Source organism: Pyxicephalus adspersus, chromosome 4 (genome assembly GCF_032062135.1).
Source record: "Pyxicephalus adspersus chromosome 4, UCB_Pads_2.0, whole genome shotgun sequence".
Taxonomy (NCBI): domain Eukaryota; kingdom Metazoa; phylum Chordata; class Amphibia; order Anura; family Pyxicephalidae; genus Pyxicephalus; species Pyxicephalus adspersus.
In genome coordinates this window covers 61,813,074-61,826,311 of record NC_092861.1, presented here as the reverse complement: position 1 = coordinate 61,826,311, position 13,238 = coordinate 61,813,074, and the positions used below count along the sequence as shown (strand labels likewise).

Sequence of the window (13,238 nt, the reverse complement as noted above, 5' to 3'; positions counted from 1 at the left end):
CAAGTGTGCGGCTCCGGGATTTTTTTTCTGTGATCCATGATTATAGCAAAGATAAAAACTAGAAAAAGTATTAGGGAATCTCTTTCCATCTTCATACAGCATTATATACTTGTATACTTGCTCTATCAAAAATAAGTGCAGAGAGCTGTTCCTATATATTTAATAGTATATTCTGTACATCATCAATGCAGTGCTTGAGTTTTAACAACAGTTGTTAGCCACTGAGAGCACAGATATTTGAAAGATAACTTCTAATTTTAACAAGCTGAAGTATGATGCCTTATTAGCTGTACAATATAGATCCAGAGCAGTATTTTTTGGTAAAATAATAAAATCAGCTGAGGAGAATACCATTCAAAGCTTACTACAGAGAAAATCATAAAAAGCTTTCAAGGCACAGGGACCCTTCTTGCAGTTGATTACAACTCTTTTGTACTCCATTTGTAATTAGCCAGAAGAAGGAGCCCTTTGCCTTTAAACCTCAGTGTAATTTCTACGACATTTGGCCATTAAACATAAAACCCTTATCCACCTTTGATATGTTTACAAAAACTACTACATTGGACAAGATAGATACATATATAACTTCCTAGAACTTGTATTGCAAAAAGGGCAGTTTTAATATCCCCTGGATAATATGACAAGTTGGTTATCTGAACAGCCTGCAGGGCTTATATGGCTACACAGCATTGCTTTTTTTCTTACTGAACTATATATTTTCATTTGTCTTTATCATATTATGGGTTTTGAGAACATTCAAGTATGTATACGTTTGCCAAAGCATCTTTGATAATAGATGTTTAAAGTTATGTTAGGTTTTTTATTTAAATGTTCACTAGTAAATTCATATGTTAGACTGGTGGTAAAAAAAATGTGTTAAAGGAAGAACAAACTAAGAGTTAAATGGTTTCAAACAACCCTTTGCTAATCTCTGATGTACTTGAGTACATATCACAAAAGGATGAGGATTCAGTTAAAATTCAGACATTGCTGCCTACAATGGCAAGATAAAAAGAATGTTTGATGCTGTCAAAGGTCTCCTGGGTGACAACGGGGTTCTTTTTTTTATTCGAATGGAGCAACTGCGGAAGACCATAGTGAAATGTGTTTAAAGAATGCTGTTTCAAGGTATAGTGTTAGGTATTATATTCATGCCTCATAAGTGTTCAAATGATTATAAAAAAATCAAATCTACTTTTACATTAACATAGGTTTAATAGTTAAAACAAGTTAACATTTTAACTGTATATACAGTTATATTACTAATGGTAGTTTTAAATAATATTGATGCATAGATTTTAATTACCATTTATGTTTCTTATATTCTTTTAGGGATGGTGTTGACCAGAATTCTCCTCAGCTTGGTGTTTTCAGTGGAAATACAGCCCTTGAGACAGCATATAGTTCATCTAATCAAGTGCTTATCAAGTTTCACAGCGACTTTTCAACTGGGGGATTCTTAGTTCTTAATTTTCATGGTCAGTTTATGTATATATATTTATTCTGTATATGTATTCTGATTGTAGTTTATAGTTTTAAGTAATTAAGTGTTTGTCAGTTAAAAAATTTCCTCTTAACTCTTGTCCTAGAAACAACTGTAAAATTCTCCCCCTTATTTCCCCCTTTTATTTCAGTACAAACAGAAAGGTATATATTTCAAACAGTAGATCCAATCCCTACCTGCTCACACAATTGGAAACTTTAGCTAAAAGCAACACTTTGACCCCTTTTCATTTGCATTATACAGCAAGTCTTTACTTAGTGATTTTGAGCAATGTTTTATTCTTTTCTATATTGTTTTAAAAAAATATTTTTATTAAGATATTTTAACAGTACATTACAGTAAAAGAAAACAACTTCCTGTCAACTGTGGAACATATTGCAAACAAGTAAATTCTAAGAATCATGACATTATTAAAACATTGCACATGTAAGACCATGTAAATTCTAAGTTTAAGGAGGGATTTTAAAGCCCAATAATCATTAAAACTGATGGCTGAATCATGCAGAAACTCAGGGAGACATGGTATTCCCCTAAAAGTAGATTTAAATAAATGTAGTGATGAGTTCCTAGATTGGGTGGGTAGGGCAGATCTTTTTCCAATGCAGAATTATGAGCATAATATGAGCATATGAGATTCAACCAGGCCAGATTAAAAACCCCATACCAGAAAGACTCACATTACTACAAAAAAATATGGAGAAACCCCCAAGCATAAGCTAGATGTTAGCAAGTTTGGCTGGAGTAAAATAAATCCCATGGATATATTTGTACTGAATAGGTAGATCTCTATCCGAATTTAGAGAAGTCAATAGAAAATACCAAATTCCATTCCAATAATCAATCCATCTATGGAAAATTATCTGGCTGTGCCTGAACACAGAGATGAGAATTTAGAAAGACTCTGGACTGGAAACAGAAAAGCTTTAATACCCAGAACAATAGTTTAGTGAAGGGAAAAAAAAGCAACAGCGTTTCAACTGCAGAGACCTGAAGCAACTGTAGACACTTGAAGCGACACTAAACATACTAAACATGATAAGTGTTAAAAAAAATGTCATAAGCTATTATTTTACTAGTTGCTATATGGACGAGATCCCAGTCTCTCTAATTCAAGAGCCAGACCAGGAAATGTCTAGGAGTCTCCTGAGATGGTCTAGGGCTTGCAAGTACCTGTGGACCCTATTCCACAATTTGAAAAGACCTCCTGCAGATTCAACAGGAGTTCAAGAAGTACTGCAAGCTCCAAAGCGTCAAAATGGGCACCTTCAGCACCTTTACGCAGACTCACAATATTAATGCACTGTAATTGATATTCTGCATCTTCACTATGAGCTGTCTGGACCTTAACTGTGTGCTGTAATTCCACACTCATATTGGTGTGGCTTGTAGAAGTATCCTTTGATGAAGAAACCTATGACTCCAGCGTAGTAAGATGAGCATGAATTAGATAAATACAAACTAGATGAGCATGACTAGACATACTAGAATTTATACCAGCCTCTGTTGAGGAAATGTCCAGATTTGCTGGAGCCTGGATTTCAGTAAATACAACACACTGAGTTTGATTTATTAAAGCTCTGGAGAGGATACACTTTCATCAGTAAACCTGGTTGATCCAGCAAACCTGCATTGTATTTCAAGCAAATGTTATCAATCCTGTGCCAGATCATTTTCAGATTTACTGGATCACCCAGGATCACCGATGAAAGTGTATCCTCTCTCTCTTGGAGATCTTTAATAAATAAAAAGGCCTATTGTCTGTGTGACTACATAGTGGTACCTGAGCAGAACCTGTCCAAAAAATGGGCATGCTGGGAATCAGTAATTCCTTCCCACAACAAACAAATCAACCCGAATCAGTTACCACATGTTACCCAGTGCTCCGGAAGTACATTGGGTAGTAAAAGGGCGATGACCTTGAAGACAGGATAGGCTTGTAAATCCTTATTATAATGAGATATTCCTTCAGAGCATTTCCAACTGAGCTCGCATCTAGACCATGTCCATCTTTTTGTATTGTTAAATTACTATAGTGATTAAAGCATTACAAATGCAAATGTAACCCAAATGTAAATATACAAGCCCACAGAGCAAGGGATCAAATCTCAAGTCTGGTATAAAAGCAGACTAGATTCTCATTATTGCCCATGCCCCCTCCTCCTGAAACACACACTGTCCAAATATCAATCCAACACAATCTGGCCATAAAGACTATCCCTTTTAATTTATGGAGGAAGTGCAGTTTAACAAATGTAATGTCATTTTTCTTAGATATGAGTAGAATATAGAAAACATTTGTAAATGAAAAAAAGACAAAAATATATGAAATATATGTGGATTATTTCATCTTCATCGATTACAATCTACCCATGTCTGATTCTTAAATTTGTACGTTGTGTAAACTACATTTAATCTTTAAAACCACCTCATGAGACCACTTCATTTTTCATTTAGTATTATTATTAATATATAAAACAGGATTTAGTTAGCACCAACATTTTATGCAGCACTGTACTTTAAATACAGGTTGCAAGACAGACAGATACAGACAGTGACACAGTAAGAGGAGAGGACCCTGCCGCGAGGAGCTTACAATCTAGGAGGTAGGGGAAGTCTCATACAATAGGAGGGGAGATGTGGAGTATGGGAAGTAGTAAGGGTTTTAGGAGACAAGAGAAGACGGGTAGGCAAGTTTGAAGAAATTAGTTTTAAGTGCTCTATTAAATGAGCAAAAGGTAGGAGCAAGCCAAATAGGACGAAAAAGACCATTCCAAAGAGTCGGGGCGGCGCTAGAAAAGTCTTGGAGTCGTGCATGGGAGGAGGTTATTAATGAGGAAGTCATTAGTAGGTCATTGGAGGAGTGAAGAGGGCGGCTAGGGGAATATTTTTCTACCAGGTCAGAAAGGTAGGTTGGACAAGAACTGTGTAGGGATTTGAAAGAAAAGCACAGGAGCTTGAATTTGATTTTCAGGTGAAATGGAAGCATGTGAAGAGAACTACAAAGAGATGAGGTAAAGAAGGAGTGGTGGGAAGGATGGATAAGTCTGGCTGCATTCATAATAGATTGAAGAGTTGAAAGTCGGGTTAGTGGAATACTAAAGAGGAGGAGGCTACAGTAACCCAGATGAGAGATGATAAGAGCATGTACAAGGAGTTTGGTGGTCTCAGGGGACAGGTAGGGGGGGATTTTGGAGATGTTGCGTAGATGAAAGTGAAGGGACCTACAAATGTTCTGAATATTGGGGGTGAATCAGAGGGCAGAATCGAGAGTGACGCCAGGACAACTGGGGGGAGGGACGAATGACTGTGTTTTTAACACTTAGGAATATGTCAGGGAGATTTTTGGAGTTTGAGATTTGAAGACGATGAGTTCTGTTTTATTCAATATTTACAAGATACTGATATCAATGTATATCTAACAGCTACAAAAAAATCTATATTCTATAAAATGCAGCTTAACTGAGTGTCAAAATGTTAACACATGTATATATGCTTATTTTCTTTGCAGCATATGCACTTAAGAAATGTCAACCACCATCCCCAGTACCGGATGCTGACTTAATTTCTGACAATGATGACTTTGAAATAGGTATAAATTAATATTTTTGTTATTGATAGATTTGTATGCATTTATTTTTGCAAAGTTAGAATTTTAAGAAGGAAAAAAATCTCAAAAAAGTTACAGCAAAAATTGACTTGGTACTGTAAATATATCTTTATCATTTTACATGTACATGGACTATTAGTCACAGCTGTATTTACGTATTATTTATTTCTTATGCCATTTTATAACGTGTTCTATCTAAAGCCAGTTAAAAAAAAACAAATAACATGATATATACATATATATATATAGCTTCAGAAATGGTGGAATAGTGTTGGGGTCATAGCGCTAACACATAGACCACCCAGCACTTATTCATATGAAGCAAAGGGCTTTCACTTCATGTCCCTGTGACACTCTTTATTGTTATTATGACCACAATTAAAACATGACAGGTTAAATGTAAATCATATTTCACAAAAGAGGTAGACTATACAATTGTAAAAACTAAGGAATTCACATACTTTTGTGTACAGTGCTTTTCAGAACAAATTGGGATCATAAAATATAATGTTTCCCAGAATGTGATAACTGCAACTAACTGCACCTAGTTATAATGGCTGGTCTTGAAGGTTTTTGTATTACTGAGTTTGATCATGTTTAACCTTTTGCTGTATGCTATTTAAAACAACCTCTAATTCCATAATGAAAAAACATGTGTAGAACTACAAAACAATATAAATAAATACAATACAATACAATAAAGATAAATGTTTTATTTTTTTTCCTCTTGCTCTTGAACAGCAGAAGTTGTCTTTAAAGCCAGGTGTGGGTCTTAACATCTTGCTAAGAAACATATTATACATATTACTTACGAGAACATGAAAGTATTTGTATTGTACCCGGAGCCAATTAAACATGAATGTTCTCATTCCACTATAGCAATTTTATTGACATTTACTTCTGGTTTCTGAGACATTTTCTACACTTCTGTTCAATGTGTGTTTTTCTGCAATACACACTTTATGTGTTCTCCTTAAATTAACAAAGTGTTATTCTTTAAAGCAGATGATTTTCTGAATAAATGTTTCAATTTGTAACTCATGCTTTACAGGGGATTTTGTGAAATACAAGTGCCATCCAGGGTTCACCTTAGTAGGAAATGATATAATAACCTGTAAGTTGATTACGCAACTGCAGTTTGAGGGCTCCTTACCTACATGTGAAGGTAAGTTAATTATTTTTTTAAATGTGAAACAACATTTATTTAACATGCAAAGGTATTCCATGCAGCTGGATTTTTCAATGCACACAATTTGCATTATTACTAATTTTCAAAATTAATGATTCTCCTGTGGCATTTTTGACTTGTAAATTTAGATTATTTACAGCTTTCTTCATTTATCTGTCAGTCACTATAAATATAGTGACTGACAAATATGTAAAGTAAAATATGTATTTTTTAACAATAGATTAAGCTGCTAAATGAATTCTTGATAATTGTATATTTATCTTGCCATTTATTAAAATGATGCAAATATCAGCAACAAATGTATCGGGTACTGCTGGTTATTTAGATTTACAAATAATATTGGCAATTATTTGTATTTAATAGGGGTCTATTGATAAAGTGAATCTGGCACTCAGTGAAATGTTCTCTAATGGAAAATAAGTCACTACCATTGAAAACACATCTAAGCATAGTTGGGACGATAGATCACATTGGGGACTGATTGATTTCTAAATTCAGCAGAAATCATGTGATCCAATGCCCTTGGCATTTAACCTCCCTGGCTGTCTGGTTATATCAGTATTGTTGAACAAATACAAGTACAGTACAAATAACATTTAAAAATACTTATTAATTTGAATTTTCTGCCAGGTCCCGCCCCCCAGTTGCAAGCTCACACGTCCCATGGCCACCAGGCATCTGAATGCCCTGGGCTCGCGTCCCTGACATTCACATGCCAGGGACCCAGATGCTGGGTGGGCATCACCAGGGGACACAGATACTGGGTGGGCATGGTCGGAGGGTGCTGCGGGCTCGTGGGAACCAGGTAAGCGTTCCATTTCCTTTTACAGTGCCACACCTAGTGTGGCTCGGGGTTACCGCTTTTTATACTGAAGATTAACCCCGAGCCACACTCGCGATTACCGCCAGGGAGGTTAATAACATGGGTGACACAAAAGAAATTCTAGAGCGTCTTTAAAGTAAGGTAATTCAATCCTGCTATTACTCTTTATGTATACGTTTAATAGATGTTTTAATAATCAGTTACTATACCAATCTATTGAAAGGTGAGAGTTTAGAGCCTCCTTCAGGTTTTCATTTCTGTATGTGGTCCCAACTAGGGGGGACATTTCCGCACACTTTCTGTAACTGTTTTGGTATTGTAACAATTGGGAAAGAAATTGAGAGGATTTTTCCAAAATAAACAAAGTTGCTGTTGTGACATTGCATAAGAACATATCAAACAGTCACAGATAGCAATAGTACGTTTCTAACCCTTACCCATACTATCTATTTACACCATCATAGTTACATAGTTAGGTTGAAAAAAGACATAGGTTTATCAAGTTCAATCACTAGGGAAATAACCCTACTTGAAAACCAGCACATCCAGATAAAACCATTTATATGTTGGCTCAATTTGCTCCTGCAAAGGGAAAAAAATTGATCCCACAAGGTCTCAGTTGTAATTTCTTTACAACTTCAATATCCAAATATATTTGGTGTTTCTAGAAAAGCATTAAGCTTTTTCTTAAAGCAATAAGTGAACGGGGGTACAGCGTATACAAATCCCAAGTGAAAGTAAAAAATATAGGCAAAACAAATTTTAAAACAACTGGAGTAATATATTAGCATTTAAATTTCACTGATTTACCAATGCTTTGATCTACAATCAATTATATCACTTTTAATGCATATACTTTGTTCACAAAACTATTTTTCCATTAATATAGCAGGCCAAACCTTTTTATACCCTACTTATAGCTGTGTGGTTATCATGACATAAGGTGAGGAGAAACTTTAAAGTTTCCTCAGCTGGAACTCTAACATTACAACTAAGCTTTTCATGCTCCACTAAAACAAAAATATTTCCTGAATATATATTTGAATATAGATTTAGGCATGTCTCTAATTTACCATGTCTTAAATGACAACTATTTCAAGGTTGTCCACAATGTCCTGAAATCATGAAATAGCTGTATTTCTTTACTGTTAATATTTAAAAAAAAAGAGTATTTTTCCCTTCTAACAGCTTTATGAAGATCTCATTGAAGGTTTTGACAATACTATTACTTTTACTTATGTGAAAAGGGGGAAGATCAAAAGTACTTGTGTAATAAATGTTAATGGCCTGGCTCTGATCACTGCACACATGATATATTTAATGCTGAATATGTAGTCTGTAAATAATTTAGCGCTGTCTGCATATGAATTCCCTTCTGTTTTATTTTTAGCAGCTTTTTGATAGTAACAATAATTATGTTTTTGTCATTGATCATTCAGTTAAGGGAAGTGTTAAAGTTTATTGTCTGCAGCTTGGCGAAAAGGTCTATAATTACACTGCCAGCAGAAAGAATCCATTGTGAAATTTGGAAGCATTCCTAGAATCTGTTATGCTGAATAACATATCTGTTTTTACTACCTTTTACTTTTGAAATACAAGTTGGTCATAAAGAGACAGCAGATTGGAAGACAAGAGTGGTTTTCATAGAGACATGTTTTATTTTGTCCAGATAGTAAATTATATACCAAAAAGACATAGAAAACATTTATAGAGTTCTTCAAAAGTAGTCACTTAATATATTATTTGCTAAAAAAGGTAGTTTCTGTCTATGTAACTTTGTATTTAATTTAAGAAAACATATTATTTGAAACGTAATCTTTACAAAAATGCAAGAATAAATAGATAAATGTTATATACAGAAGTTATTGTGCACATCTGTGTATGTATGTGCTGTCTACATCCAAGAATAGCTAAACAAATTATGGTATTTCCAGGTGCATATTAGTTTTGGTCTTGTTATTGGAAGAGCCAGGCTATTCTTTATTCCATTGTAGTCATAATCTCCTCTTCAAAAAACTTTTCCTCTGTATATAAACATGAATGTTTGAAACTATAAGAAATGAATACTTTGTTATACCAAATAGCACTTGTGTATTCTATACAAGAATAAAGATATGTGCCTAAAAGAACCGTGATGCAGGGGGATATATTCAGTAAAAATAACCCTTGGGAGTATATTAGTAAAATTCCACCTTCTTACCATTTCCTGAAGAAATATGCTTATGGTCATGCACTTTAGTTTTGGAGGGTCAAAAGAAGGTGTTTACTGGTTCCCAGGAGATAGGCTGTTTTTTTGTTTTTGTGTGTTGTTCTTCAGACCAGTATATAGACATATTTTCTAGAAGTAATAAAGATAATGCCTGTTGTACTAAAGCTTTGACACCATATCAATTTGCTACTAAAATAATATAAAAACGGTGACAAAAACATTTTAGATTTTAGATTCTTTTAATGTTAGGTAACCTAATATAAGCAATTTAGCATATGTGGAAAAATGGCTTCTTTTTGCTTCAATAACTGATTACTATCCTCATTTTTTTGGATAAGTCTTCTTTGTCTGTGTTTAAAAACTATGTATAGCAGTCTTGTCAATATGCTTAACTTGCTACTTGCGTTTTTTCTGTTATAGCACAATGTCCTGCAAATGAAATGCGGCAACAATCATCTGGGGTCATCCTTAGCCCTGGATATCCAGAAAACTATCCTAATTCTCAGACATGTTCCTGGAGTATTAAGGTTGAACCCGGTTACAATATATCCTTTTTTGTTGATATGTTTCAAAGTGAAAAACAGTTTGATGAACTGGAGGTATTTGATGGTAAGAAAAATGACCAAATATAAAACACACATACTGTAATGACAGACACATTATTAGCTATTGTCTGTTATATGCATGGTTACTGAACACCAATAGAGTTTTATATTACAATTTGTTGAATAGGAACATTTTAAGCTAAATATTTTTTAAAGTGTTAATTACATATATCAAGTTTTATATTTTTTCAAGTTTGATGTATATTTTACATGGAAATAAAATATTTACATAATACTCACACATAAATTGCTGCTTTTATTCCAAGGCAAAAAAAAAATCATGTCCTAAATCACAACAACAAACTCAATATTGTTTGATTTAATAATATTGTAAATTTTCAGCGGAGAGAAATAAAATGTACTTTTCTTTGGAAAAGCCTGGGAGACAGAAGTAATTTTGCTCAAGTGTCTTCTTTATTGCATTCTTTTTAAAGGGCCATCTGGACAAAGTCCGCTTATTGTGGCTTTAAGTGGCAATTTAACAGGACAACAAAATTTTACAAGCAAAAGCAACACTGTTTTTCTTCGCTGGTCAACTGATCATGCTACAAGTAAAAAGGGTTTCAAAATTCGATATTCAGGTAAGAGTATGCAAGATACCTGTGATCTGTGAACTGCTATTTCTCAGTTGAATTTTATTTTACTGATTTATATTATTGTAATGTATTTTTTTAAATGTTTAACTAAATTGAAATGTATTCACACATAAAGGTATTTCCAGACTTCCTACATCCCCTTTATTCTAAACCTTCTGAAGTGTATTAAAAGCCAAAACCTTTTTTAGTTTTTTTAATAAAAAGGGTCATCAACTAAATGATTTTACTGCTGGCTAAGTCCCTTTTGGGGAGATTAACCCTCTCTTTTTTATTCTTAATTACCCTAATCATAGGAAGATGAGTGGTACATTTCTGCTAACCCAATTCTATAGTGAAAACATGCATTGTGACAGATTGGAGAATTTCTTTGGAAAACATTTTAAATCCTCCATTGATATCTCAAGGAAATGCATTTAATTTATTTAGCAATACATCTGTGAAAGGCAAACATTGCTAGATTTATCACTCCCTATGATTGACAATGGATTTATTGTTTGCAGACACGACTGACATTATTTGTAAGGACATAAAGACTATATTTAATTCATCATAAACTTAATCCCACAGAATTGCATTTAATTCAACCAGTAATAGGTCTATGATGGGTAAACATTGGCAGGTTATCACTCCTTGTGATTGACAACTGATTACATTATTGGATGGAATGATTGAGGTGGACCTACTTTTAAGATGGGAGGTCATGTGCTAACTCCATTCCCTTTTCTTGGTCACCCGGACTCCATGACTGGATAAGGGTCTAGGTAAACTTAATAATAGTAATGGGAATTCCAGGAAAGAAGGGAAATCTTTCAGTGGGGGCACTGTGCTGTGGTGATAAGTAGATTTTTACCTTTACTTGGAGAGACTTTTTCTCACTTTCATCATCTTTTGAATTCTCCTAACAGGAATTCGAAAGACGTCTCCCAAATAGAAATAGGGGATCCATAGAAACTAGGGGGTATATAAAAACCTGATTTTTTTATGTTTTCCCTATTGTATCTCAAACTATAACAAAATTTTAGTTTTTGATATGCTATATTTTCTCTGGACTACTAAGGTACATTTTTGGTTTACAATATTATAATTTCTTTTGAGTGCCTGCTAATAACTATTTTATTTTTGATGAACATGCCTCTAAACGAAATACCTAGTCTGCAGCAGTAACCAGAAAGGAGAGCGATGCAATACAAAACCAAACATTAAAGTGTGTTAATCCATTTGAATTGCTTTGTGTGCTCACCATTATCTAGTATGTAAATATCCTTTCTTTATACCTGATACATTTTATATTCTTACCTTTCTTTCACAGCTGCCTACTGTAGTTTGCACATGGTAATAAGTAATGGTGGAATTTCGAACAAGACAGGTGTTGAACTTGGTTCAAAAGTTTATTACTACTGTAAGCCTGGATATCAAATGATTGGAATCAGTAATACAACATGCATACGAAAACAAAATGGAATGTTTGAATGGGCTGCACCACCACCAATCTGTAAAGGTATGTTAATATAAAAGATAATTATTGTCTGGCAAGTAATAATTGAAGATACCTAATAAAAGCAAGGGAAGGATCATTCATCTTCATCTCTTCTATTCCTCTACCTTTTTACTCTTTAGCATTTTATATTTTGTTCACTTTATACTCATCACTCTGCAGTGACAATCAACTTTTTTTAAATAGAGGTTCTTAAGTGTGGGCACGGATGATTCCAAAGGGCTACATATAGCGTCCACTATGCTCTGTGAAATGCTTTCTAAAACTGTACCATATTAAATGGTCAGAGGCTGAAAGAATGCTACAGGAAATGGTGAGAGACTAGGGGCACTTTACATGAGGCTACCAGAGTTTACTGCCATTAACATCCTTTTACAAAATATAGATCCCACAGCTACTAAGCAGTTGAAAGTAGGCAAATGAATATGTATTTGGACTGTGTTTAAAACATGAATACATTAACCGCAAACTGCAGAAAGTGGGCATTATGAATGCTTGATATTGGTTTTGACCATGTAACTAAGGTTCTCAGTGGTACACGTGGCTATTGACTGGTGGGTGGTTGGCCTCCCATCACAAAAGGGACATTTCAAAATATAAAAAAATTGTTATGCCATCCAGCAGTTACCTCCTTTACATGGGGATAGAAATCTGATAATACCCTACCTAAACTCTACTTTGTTGTCTAATGAATAAGTTATTAATTTTATAGTGTTTGCCAATATAAAAAGGTTCTCAATTCCCTTGTTGCTTATTAGCACTCCTATTTTAATACAATGATATGACAACATGAGAAAAATATTTATAGGGAACCTATACAAGTTTAGCTTAAAGATCACCAAAAGCATTAAAAAGAGCATATTTGTTCACAAACTAATGTATGACCAATAGTGCTTCAACTGTTTTACAACAGCACTTTTTATTTCTGCAAAGGTAATTGCAGTGAACAAAATTATTATTGTGGGATTAGGTTTATTGGTGAGGATTCTTAGGAAAACTATTATTTGCTGCCATTCTTCTATTGTTTCTGAACTGTATCGTTTCCTATAAAAAGAAATAAATATGTTTTATTACTTGTTCTAACACTGTCACATAAATGCCTACAATGTAGTAATTTATACTACATTTTCTGTCTCTGGATTACTATATACATTAGAGTCCCAAAAATTCATGCACATCTTTCTATAAAAAAAAAAAAAAAAAAAAAAAA

At 34.0% G+C, this 13,238-nt stretch overlaps 1 protein-coding gene across 1 annotated transcript in view; it reads left to right on the top strand.

The window, feature by feature from the left end:
- The window catches only part of CSMD1 (CUB and Sushi multiple domains 1), an 819,458-nt gene that overhangs the window by 719,157 nt on the left and 87,063 nt on the right, over positions 1-13,238 (top strand). Inside the window, exons 44-49 of the mRNA XM_072408428.1 lie at positions 1,333-1,478; positions 5,013-5,093; positions 6,163-6,276; positions 9,753-9,941; positions 10,372-10,518; positions 11,843-12,031. Coding sequence (XP_072264529.1) covers positions 1,333-1,478; positions 5,013-5,093; positions 6,163-6,276; positions 9,753-9,941; positions 10,372-10,518; positions 11,843-12,031 — 866 coding nt within the window. The remainder of the gene's footprint in view (positions 1-1,332; positions 1,479-5,012; positions 5,094-6,162; positions 6,277-9,752; positions 9,942-10,371; positions 10,519-11,842; positions 12,032-13,238) is intronic.